Below are 11,465 nucleotides of genomic sequence, written 5' to 3'. Positions count from 1 at the left end.
GAGTTATAGGTGTGTGTGTGTGTGCATGCACATTAAGGTGTCCACATGTGTGTATGTGTGATATGGGTGTACAGGTGAGTGTGTGAATTCAGGGTGTCTTGAATGCATATGGTGTGTATGTGGGTTATAATGATGTGTGGAGGCATAGCAGCGTAAGTTGTGTGTGTGTGTTTTGCATGTGTGTGTATGAGTTGTGCGTTATGGTGTAAGCATGTGTGATGCAGATACACAAGTGTGTGCGAATTAAGGATGTACTAAGCCACAGGGCGTGGAAAATTGTGGCTATGGTTTATAACGGAGCTTGTGTGCATGTTACATAAGCATGTGAGTATTAGGGATGTATGATGCGCTTGCACTATATGTGTAGGGGGCAGGGTTTGAGTATGTGTGGTTTATGACTTCAAGGTGTATGTGAGTAAGTGTGTGTATTATGGTGTGTGCACAAGTGCACTAGGTAGAGGGCATGTATGAACTAAAACTATATTGAGTATATATGGTGAGGGGCTTACAACTGTGTGGGGGTTAAAACTGTGAATTACGGGAGGACATGTGAAAGTGTGTATGTGTCATCTGCGTTATGAGGGTGTTCATTATGGGCTGTGCAAGCAATTAGGGCTCTAGATAATGGCATGGATATGTATGTATGTGAGTTATAATCATAGGTATAGTACTGAATACGAACATATGTCAGAGGTGTGTGTTTCAGAGTTGTTGGTCACTGATAAACAGCAAAGAAATTATTCTTGGAGTCCCCTCTGTACACACATTCCTGCTGGAGAAGATGAAGACAGTGCAGAGTCATCTTATCTCTGCCTTGGGGAATTCAGACACTCCTGGGGAGCATCCTCATTCCTCTACAAAACAATCTACAAAAAATTAACTTCTGGAAATTGAGCCACCTGGGGAAAGGGGATGGCCTGGGGGGCATGAGTACTGGGAATGGGTCCCTTGAGAAGAGGCACAGCCTGGAGACAGATTCCTGAGGAGCCCAAATTTGGGCTCAGAGAAGCCAGAAAGGACTGCAGGCCTGCTGCTTCTCCTGTCCCCAGAGAAGGCACCATGGCTCCAAAACAGCTTGTTTTCTTCAGTTACTGAGCAAAAAACTGGGGAGCACATATTTTAAAACATTGGAAAATGCCCAAATTCATGGGGGAGTTCCCCATCTGGGGAACACTGGGGTTTGGAATGCCAGAGAGGGCATCCTGGAGGGAGGGGGAAGGAATAGTGAATCAAAGACCTGGAAGTGGTACTGGAGCTAGCTGGGATAGAGGAGGTATGTAGAGGATGGTTTGGGAAGTGTTTGACATAGGGACTGTGGTAGCCTAGGGGAAGAGGGATGGAATCTGAGAGGGAGGGTGGGGTGTTTCCTGGAGATGGTGGCCAAGAGAGAGGGAGGAAAAGGGCATTCCTGGGCACAGCACATGCAAAGGCACAGAGGCCACCCCTTCCTCCTCCTTTCCTTGGAGGTGGGTCAGATGATCATCTACTTTTTACAGATGAGGAAACCAAGTCTCAAAGGAGTTAAGTCATTTTCCCAAGGGTATGGTGGAGGCCTGATTTGAACCCAGGCACTCTGCCTCCAGACCCCACACTATTACTACCTTGTTTAAATGGGCCAATGATTTAATGAATGAAGAAGGAACAAATGAAGAAGTGGATGATTTACCTGGAAATCCTGCAGACAAGAGACCGCAAATCTGCCTACTGCTCACCATGTCTTCTGCCATCTCACCTGGCCCACCATCATTGCTCACTGCAGCCCACAAGGCCATACCTAATCTGGCCTCTCTCTGACTTCATCTCCTATCACAATCACTTGGTTCCAGCCACACTGGCATTAGCTATTCCCTCTTCCTAGCACATTCTTAAAAGAAAAAAAAAGCTGTATTAATCACAAAGTGAATATGACCTTTTGGAAATAAATTTGAACTCTCAGTTTCCCTCATCTGTAAAATGGAAATTATATTACCCACTCCATAAGACTGTTGTGAGGGTTGAGCAAGACAATGCATGTAAACAGCTTAGTCATTGTAGTCAGGGTCTTGTAGGAGCTGACAGGATGGCTTCCACAGTTCACCTCTGTTCCAACTATAAAGGTCGTTTGCTTATTTGGCAGATATTAATTGGCACCTACTGTGCGCATGCCCTAGGCTTGGTCTGCCTCTGTCTGGGGGAAGTTCTTGGGTCCAGGGAGAGACAGCCATGAGGACTGATGAAAATGAATGGTTAGCATGGTCTTTGGCTGTGTTCAAGGCAGAGGAATGGTGGCATATGGAGCAAATGTATGTGGGAGGCGGTGGGGGGAGAGTGACAAGCATCAGGACTAGAGCTGCAGACAGTAGGTGTGTGTTATAGATCTGTGTCCGTGATTGTTATTCTGTGAGTGTGTGTTTTATCTAGGTTTGCATGCTCGTGTGAGTTTCCCTGTGTCTGTATGGTGCCTGTGTGTGTGTGTGCGTGCGCGTGTGTGCACACATGCCCATGTGTGTTACCCTGTGTATCTGTGTATATACCTGTATCTGGGTGTGTTCTCTGTGCATGTCCCCGTGTTTCCTTATATTTGTGTGTATCTCTATGTACCTCCACGTGTGTGTTATTCCCTGTGTGCTTCCAGAGCCCCCTCCATCCACAGCAAGGATGTTGTACCCTGTGCAAATGTCCACCTCCGCATGTCTGGTGCTGCCTACGCCGCCCCTGCACCCTTCTCTCTGCCTGGCTGAGCCTATGAGGACGTGGCAGACTGATCTGCTCGCGGGGCATTGTGTAGATGACCCCACATCTCACCATGAGGGGATTATTTTTCCACTTTTGTGTCTCCAATGTGCCCTCCACTCCCTCCCCCAAATGCCTTCTGCTGTGAGCATCAACACTGGAAACGAGTATCTGCAGAGAATCCTACGTGACCGAGCAGGTGTGAGGACCAGAATGAGGCAGGGTGGGGGACCTGCCTGACCACTGGCCAAGACCCTCCGGGAAAAAAACACCCACCCTGCCCCCACCCCCCAAATTGCGCATCCCCAATCAGAGAGGGGGAGGGGGAACAGGATGCGGCGCTACGCGTGCGCACTGCTGCCTTCAGCACCGCGGACAGCGCCTCCGCCCCCGCCTGTCTTCGAGCTCCACCGCGGTCCCAACTCTGAAGGTGCACTGACGTCACTCGCCCTTCCTCCGCAAACTCCCCTTTTTGGCCGCCTTGGTCGCGTCCGCGCCGCCACCAGCCCAGCCGGACTGCACCACACAGCGCACGAGATAGGGAGGCACGGGCGCGACCATGCGCGCTGCGGCGGCAGCGGCTCCGCGCTGCCTCAGTCTGCAGCGGGCAGCGGAGGAGTTCGTACCTGAGAGCGCAGCTGTGCTCCTGGGCCCCGCGCGGTCCGCCCCCGCGGCTTCTGGTCAGACTGCCCGCAGGACCCCCTGCCCAGCGCCGCAGCCATGAACTACCTGCGGCGCCGCCTGTCGGACAGCAACTTCATGGCGAATCTGCCAAATGGGTACATGACAGACCTGCAGCGCCCGCAGCCGCCCCCGCCGCCGCCCGCTGCCTCCAGCCCCGGGGTCACGCCTGGTCCCGCAACCGCTGCTGCCGAGAGGGCTTCCTCGGCCGCCCCTGTGGCTTCTCCAGCCGCCCCTAGCCCCGGGTCCTCAGGCGGCGGTGGCTTCTTCTCGTCGCTGTCCAACGCGGTCAAGCAGACCACTGCGGCCGCTGCCGCTACCTTCAGCGAGCAGGTGGGCGGCGGCTCTGGGAGCGTAGGCCGCGGGGGCGCCGCCGCCAGGGTGCTGCTGGTCATCGACGAGCCGCACACCGACTGGTAAGCCACTGCCGCGGACGTCTTCCCGCGGACTTGGATCCCCAGATCGTCCCGCGTTGAGCAATTATAAAGCACCGCTTGTATACCTGGCACCTGGCCCCCTCCCTCAAAGCCTTTCCTTTAAATATTACGCTGGGCTCTTCCTGCGTGCCCCGCCCTAGTATCCCTTCCCCCAAAGCCTTGTCGATGGATACAGGGAGCAGGTAGCCAGCGCCTGCCGTGTACCTCTTCCCCTATTCTCCTTCCCCAAAGCTTTTAGCTTCAGTACATCCTGTGAGCATTTGAGAGCTTAACATGTGCCCTGGCTCCCCCCCCCCCCGCCCCAAAGGCCTTGTCGTCTGATGGATCTTGTGAACATTTAGAGTACCTGAAGTGTGCCTCAACGAGAAGCCTTTCCCCAAGACCTTTGGGTTCAATTAATTTTCTGAATATTTATTGAGAGCCTGATATGTGCCCTGTCTCCCACAACCCTTGTCCTAAGGCTTTCTCTCTAATGGATCTTGTGAGCCTGTATCCAGTTTGTGGTATGTGTCTCACCCACAAGCCCTTCCTCAAAGACCTTTTAAACTATTCCTCAAACACTGATTGAGGGCCTGCTGTGTATCCACCCCAGATTCTCGCCAAAAGCTTTGCCTTTAATGGGTTCTGTGAGCCTTTATTTAATGCCTTTTGTGTGCCCCAACTCCAGGCCCCCTCTTCAAAGGGCCTTTCCTCCAACGGGTCTGGGAAGCACTTGTTAAGTGCCTGCTGTATGCCCCATCCTCAAGCCCCTTTCCCAAACAAATCCTTTTCTTCCAATGAGCTCCATGAGCATTTTTGAACCTTCTGTGTGTGACTCACCTTCAGATTCTCTCCCCAAAGACCTTTTCCTGCAATGGATCTACAAGGCATTTACTGAGTTTCTCCTTTATCCCCTGTTCTCAAGCTACTTCTGCAAAGACCTTTCCTCTAGTGGATCCATATAGCATTTATCAACCGCCTGCTGTGTGAGCCTTCCCTAAAGGCTCTTTCCTGCATGTGTTCCATTCTAATCACCTTTCCCCAAAGATATTTTCCTACAGTGGCTCCTGTGAGTATTTACGGAGTGTGTCTTCTGTGTGCCCTATGTTCGCACCTCCACCCCACAGTCCTTTTCTGCCAGTGAGCATGCATGCAGTGCCTTTTGTTTATTGGGAGTACACTCCCCTTTATTACCACTAGGAGAACCTGCCCCAATCATAAGGCCTTTCCCCAAAGTCTCTTCCTTTGGTAAACCCAGAGCCCAAATTATAGGGGTTATCCCTTTCCCTCCAGCATCCCCCAGGATTTCCTCTCCCAACCTTGAATCTGTATCCCAAAGGGCCTTTCTTCTATGTAAGCTGGTAAACATTTATTGAACACCTTCTATGTAAGAGTCACTCTCATCTTCCCTTTTCCGTATCTGTAGAAGTTCCTGCCCCTGCTTCAAGAGCTCTCTCCAAGGGTTGACTTCAACCTAAACTTATTGAATACCAGCTGTTTATTGGTTAAATAAACAGCTGGTATTCAATAAGGCCCTTACCCAACAGCCTTTCCCTCTGTTCAGAGCCACTTACTCATTCCACAAATATTTATTGCGTACCTCCTATGCGTCAGAGTGTGGGAAGCATACGCTAAGCACTACTATATACTAGGAAGAACCCTCCTTCAGTTCCCCTTCCCTCTAATCTCAACCGCTGTCTCGCTTGCCTATACCTTTTCCTCTGTTCAACCCCACAGTCATTTATTGAGCACTAACTGTATACTAAGAAGCCCATATTGAGTACCTCTTCTCTCCCCACTCTTGTATCCCTAATTCCCCTTTAATAGTCTTCATCCTGCCTTTCACACTACACAATCCTAAAAGCTCATAATGTGTACCTACTGTATTCTGGCTAGGCCCTCTTCCCCATTTAGTGGCCATCTCCCCAACTTCCCTTTTTCCCAATTAATCCAGAAAGCACTTATTAATCTCCTACTTTATGCTGTTCAGGAGTCCCTGAGTGGCACAAATAGTTAACATGCTCAGCTGTTAACTGAAAGGTTGGCAACTCGAGTCAAGGCACCTCGGGAGAAAGGCCTAGAGAACTACTTCTGAAAAATCAGCCATTAAAAACCCTATGGAGCACAGTTCTACTGTGACACACATGGGATTTCCATAAGCCAGAATCGACTCTGCAGCAACTGGTTTGCTGTTCAAAGAACCACATTCCACTTCCTGCAGTAGGTTCCTCCACTCTTTTCTCCATCAATCTATAAAACATTTATTGAGAACTGCTATAATTTCTTCACCAACACCCACTCACACAGGTGCCATCTTCTTGCTTAAATTTGCTCCATTGAAGTCAGCAAGCCTTAATGAGATTCCTGCCATATGTTGGTAACCACCCTCCTTTAGACCTCCCTTTTCCACTCCCCACTTCCAGGCAGTCTCTTTGCTGCTTTTTCCTTCATTCCATCAGGCACTTATTAATTAACCTGCTAAATACTGATAAGTCTCTGTCCCTTTCCCATAGTTGCCACTCCAGTGTTTTCTTTCTTTCTTTTTTTTCTTCTTATCTGTCCAACAAGCATTTATTGGGCACCTGCCAATTTCAGTGAAAGATCTTTCGCTTCCCCTTATGCACCCCAGAAGCCTCCTTTTATCCCAGCAGCACCTCCAGTCTTTTCGTCCAGTCAATCTAGCAAATATTTATCTAGTGCCTACTACATGTGGGGTGGATTGGACAAAGGGAGAGAGCCTGTGTACACTAGGCCACTAGTATGGGCAACAGAGACCTCTGCATCATCAACTTGCAGACTTTCAGAACCATGAAAGCTTTAGGAATTTCATCTGGGAGTAAAGGAAGGGTTGTATGAACTCTGTAATAGTGTGAATGCCTAAGTATAGTCTGATGCCTTTCCCACCAAACCTCACCACTCTCATTCCTTTCCAGTTGAGGTGGGGTGGCCAGGCTTTTGTAGTCCTGCATCAGTCAGTCATTGGCTGTAAGCTGCCCCCTTGGAGGAGGCATAATTTTGGGTGAGGCGAATTCCAAATCCCTGCAGAGGACAATTCCTAGTGATGGACGCAACTGTGAGCCTTCAGCAACAGGTATTCCCAGAAACTGGGGGATGGATATGAATACCTGAAGGAGAGGGAATCTGAGTGGAGCACACACTCCACCACTTGTACTGCTCAGACCCATTTGCTTCTTTCTTATAGTAAGTTCACCCCATCTGGGAACAGCATTTCCAGGATTCTTATTGCTCTTGTTTTCTGGGAGAAACTTAAAAGAGCAAGGTTAGTGGGACAAACTATAACCTCTGCTGCTGCAGTTGATTTCAAGGCCATAAATATTGACTGTCTCTTTACTATACATTCTAGATTCCTTTCACCGTCAGCTAGCACCTTTGTTGGTTTCAGTGACTTACTTGTTGGGTGATCCATTCCTTCATCCTTGAGAGGTCTGAGACCCTGGCCACTGTGCCATTCTCAGGCTGTGGCTGCTGCACTAGTCCATTTACCATCAAAGGTGAACAAGGAGTACCAAGAGATGCTAAAATGGACCACCTTGGTGCCAAGCACATTTCTCCTTGCTCCCACTGTGTAGCAGTAGCCCTGCCTCCTCTTAATGGTCAGGGTCAAGTAACCCTTCCAAGGTAGTGACTCCTCTTCATGTCCCTTGGCCTGAGAAACCTGATGTGCCCAGGTATCAGCCATAGCTTATGGTTTAATGGGTTTCTTGCTGCATCCCCTAGTAGCAGTGTTCCCCTTTGGAGAACCAGAACCTCTAACCCTGCAGAACCCTGAGGAAACAGGAAGCACAAATTCCAGAAGTGGATCACTGAGAATGATGGTAAGCTTTGCCACTCCTCCTTTAACTGCTGAGTTCCCAGACCCATGTATTCTACCCATTAGCAACATAGCACATACAGTGATCATTGATTTAGAGTGTGCACTGTGTTTTGGAGGATGGTATCCCATTCTTTCATGATATCACCTCCATGATGGGGCCTTAGCTGTGTGGTTTCAACAAGTTTTTCCATCACTCTATCGTGCCAGCAGCTTCTGGTTGGTGTGCTATGCGATCAGTGGATCCCACTTTTGCACCTCTTTTGCTGTAAAGTGTGTCCTTTGGTCTGATTCAGGGTTATGTAGGATCCCATGCTCATGGAGCAAGCACTGTGTAAGCCCTTGGACAATGATGCTTGCTAAAGGTCCTTTAGTCTGGAAAGGTAAACCCATATATACAGTAGTCCAGTCAAAATGAATCACTACTCTTTCCAGGGTGGAAGTGGCCCAGTGGCAAAACCATAAAGCTGGTCTGTTACCAAGTTGATCTCTTAGAGAGATGGTGCCATATCAGGGATTCAATGTTGGTCTCTGTTGCTGACAGGTTGGACATTTGACAGTAATGCTGTTGGCCACATACATAGCCTCTATCTCTGTTACTATTGCCACTTTATTCATGTGACCATGTGCTGATTATAGAGGCTGGTTCACATTATCTGGCTGACTCATTTGGTCTACCTGTTTGTATAGTGCCACTTTCATGGTGAATACTATCTGATGGGTGTTAAAATGCAATACAAAGATCTCCACTCCTCACTTTTTGCCTTCTCCAATATGTCCACTCACATTCCTTTATACCAGACCTCCTTGTCATAATCTTCCAACACTTTTTTCTTCCAGGCCTTATGACCAACCAGCCAAGCCACTCACCACTGCTCATAAGTGAATGTATATTCTAATCTTGGTCCACTTCTCTTTCCACACAAAGTGAACGACCAGGTACACAGCTCAAAGCTTTGTCCGTTCGTAGCTCTGCCACTCTCTTTCAAGGTCACTCCAAGTGGGGCTATAGTGCAACCAGTATCTCTTTTTGGCTTCCACCCACACCAAGTCAAACCATTTATGAACAAAGCTTGAGTTTTTTCTTCCTTCATTAGCTGGTTGTAAGGGATCCCATTAGTGAGCAGAGGGAGAGGCACTAGCACAATTGTGGAATACATGGGGATCTGGGTTAACTGCTCATGCAACTTGCTTGGTCCTGCTTGGGCTTGATCCTGGCAGCTGTGCCTATCCGACTTTATTACTTGCTGGGTCTGGCAGGACCTAGCCCATAATGGACAGTTTTGGGTGCATTGTCACTTGGTGCCTTATGATCAAGCGTTTTGTCTCTACCAGAGACCAGTACCACACCAGGATTTGTTTCTCAAAAGGCGTATAATTCTCTGCTGCAGATGGCATGGCCTTGCTCCAGAACTTCAGTGCCTCCCACTTGGGCTTCTCATAAGCTCCACACTGAATTTTCCAATTACTGACACTTCCAATATCATAGGATCTGCCAGATCATGTGGCCCAAGTGACAGGGATGCTTGCACTGGAGCCTGAAACTGCTGCAGAACCCTTTTCTGCTCTGGTCTCCACTCAGAGCTGGCAGCCTTGAGTGTCACCTGATATATGGGTCAGAGCAGTACTTCCAAGTGTGGAATATGCTGCCTCCAGAACCTGAGAAGGCCTACCAGGTGTTGTGGTTTTTTTTCTTCGTGGTGGGACATGCAAGATGCAATAATTTGCCCTATTCTTTGGAGGGACTATCCTGTCATACCCTGGACCACTGGATCCCTAAATATTTTACAAATGTGGCAGGTTACTGAGTCTTTGTAGGGCTCATCTCCCACCCTTATGTGTTTTACCAAGGCAATGTGCTGACCATCTCTTGTTCATCTTGCCCAGTCAGTATGATGTGATCAATATAGTGGTTCAGTGTCATATTCTATGGGATATCCAGATGCTCCAGGTCCCTTTGGACTAGATTATGGCACAGGAATAAAGTTGATATAGTCCTGTGGCAAGACCATAAAGGAATATCGTTGTCAGTCCCACATGAATATGAATTGATTCTGATCCTCTTTTCTAATCAGAAGAGAAAAGAATGCATTCACCCAATCAGTGGCCAAATACCATGTACTTGAGATCTTACTAATCTGCTCTAGTGTGTCCAGTACTGTAGCTACAATCAGGGATACTATTTGATTGTGCTTACAGTAGTCTACAGTCACTCTACAGGATCCATCCAGTCTCTGCAGGAGCTAAACTGGTTAGTTTAATGGAGATATGATGGGACCAACAGCGCTACACCCTCTAGATCTTTAAGAGTGGCACTAACTTCCACCATCACCCCTAGTATACAATATTGCTTTTTATTTACTGTTTTGATCAGGAGGGGAGGGCAGTTTCAGAGGCTTCCATTTGGTCTTCACCACTACAAAAGCTCTTACTGCACAGGCCAAAGGGTTCTGACAACTGAAAATTATGCCCATTCCAATTATGCATTTGTGAACTGGGGAAGTAACTACTGGGTAGATCTATGAACCCAGTGGACCCACTGTGAGCAGGACCTGGGTCAGGACTTCATTTATTGCATTACCCCTTCTGTGTTTCTCAACATTGCTGGTGCCACTCTTACAAGCATATTCCTTATTGCTTTGTTAAGTTGTGTATATCCTCTGAGTCCTCTCATAGAACATAGTCAGCTGGTGGGTTTTTCAGACTTCGATAGTGTATCTACTTAGCATTGCTGTTTCTCCAAGTCCTTTCCTTCCATATTCTCCCATGGAAGTTTTGGCATTTCTGCTTCATGTAGTGTGGGCCACTGTTTTTTCTAAGTTTTCAAGAGTCATCCTAGCAGTGTGTTAGCACCATCTTCTAGGATCTTTACCAAGGTTTTAAATTCTGTATTCTGGAAGAGTACTCCAATTTTATGTTCTACCCCCTGGATCCACTGTCCTCAGGATTCAGTCCCATGCATTCCTTCCCAGCTCCTGCCAGTGCATATTAGCTGGATTCTTCAGCTTCTTCTACATATAGTTCCCCTCCTTGCTTTGCAAGTCTAGAACCTTTCCAGTCAAGTGTGTTGAATTTGACCCTGGTTGCCAAGAGAGGAGGTGGGTTTTGTTTCTGAGAGGGGCAAGCAATGTTTTATAAGGCAACTGCTTCATTTGAGGCCTCTGCATTATCTTCAAGCAGAGGGAAGCTCTATATTCTAACAACGGAGAGTGGGCTACTTCTGTAGGCCCAGTGGAATCAGGTGAATCTTTAAGCTCAAGATTTTTAACTGCCTCTGCCCAGATATCCCCATCCCAAGTTTCAGGGTCTCATTCCTTCCCTATAAGACCCTGAGCATGGCATAGGAGATGTGCTAGACCTGATAATTGAACCATCTCTGAAGCTCTGCTACATTTACAATTAAGCCCTGAGCCTGGTCTTCCCTTCTCTGTCCTCTGGCTGCAGGGGATTAGGGCTTCCTTAAATGCAGCCCAAGGAGGCCCTCTGGTTTTCACATTTTGCCTTGAATTGATGATTATTCACCCTGAGAGAGTCATATCATTCTTCAGATAATCAATGGTTCTCAGCCAATAGTCACCCAAGTCTGGTTAACATTTCCCTGATACCTTTTAAGTGCCAGGGATATTTCATCAGCCAGTGCATTCCCTCCCACTGATATTCCATTACAGTCCACTATCGGTTAAAGACACTACTGCTGCAGAACCCCAGGGGCCTATGTTGTAATTCTCCCACTTGGGCTTTTCTTAAACTCCACACTGCATCTTTTCCTACTACTGATACCTCCAGTATCAGTACGTCAGATCATATGACCCAAGTGGCAGGGC

The 11,465-nt window shown here is 48.0% G+C and overlaps 1 protein-coding gene across 2 annotated transcripts in view; it reads left to right on the top strand.

Moving 5' to 3' along the window:
• Positions 1-3,432: 3,432 nt before the first annotated feature.
• SYN1 (synapsin I) overlaps positions 3,433-11,465 on the top strand; it is a 67,179-nt gene continuing 59,146 nt past the window's right edge. For both annotated transcript variants that reach the window (XM_064278221.1, XM_064278222.1), the window contains exon 1: positions 3,433-3,809. In XM_064278221.1, the coding sequence (XP_064134291.1) occupies positions 3,433-3,809 (377 nt within the window). The remainder of the gene's footprint in view (positions 3,810-11,465) is intronic.

This window comes from Loxodonta africana, chromosome X (assembly GCF_030014295.1).
Source record: "Loxodonta africana isolate mLoxAfr1 chromosome X, mLoxAfr1.hap2, whole genome shotgun sequence".
Taxonomy (NCBI): Eukaryota; Metazoa; Chordata; class Mammalia; order Proboscidea; family Elephantidae; genus Loxodonta; species Loxodonta africana.
This window is presented reverse-complemented; position numbering and strand designations above follow the sequence as displayed.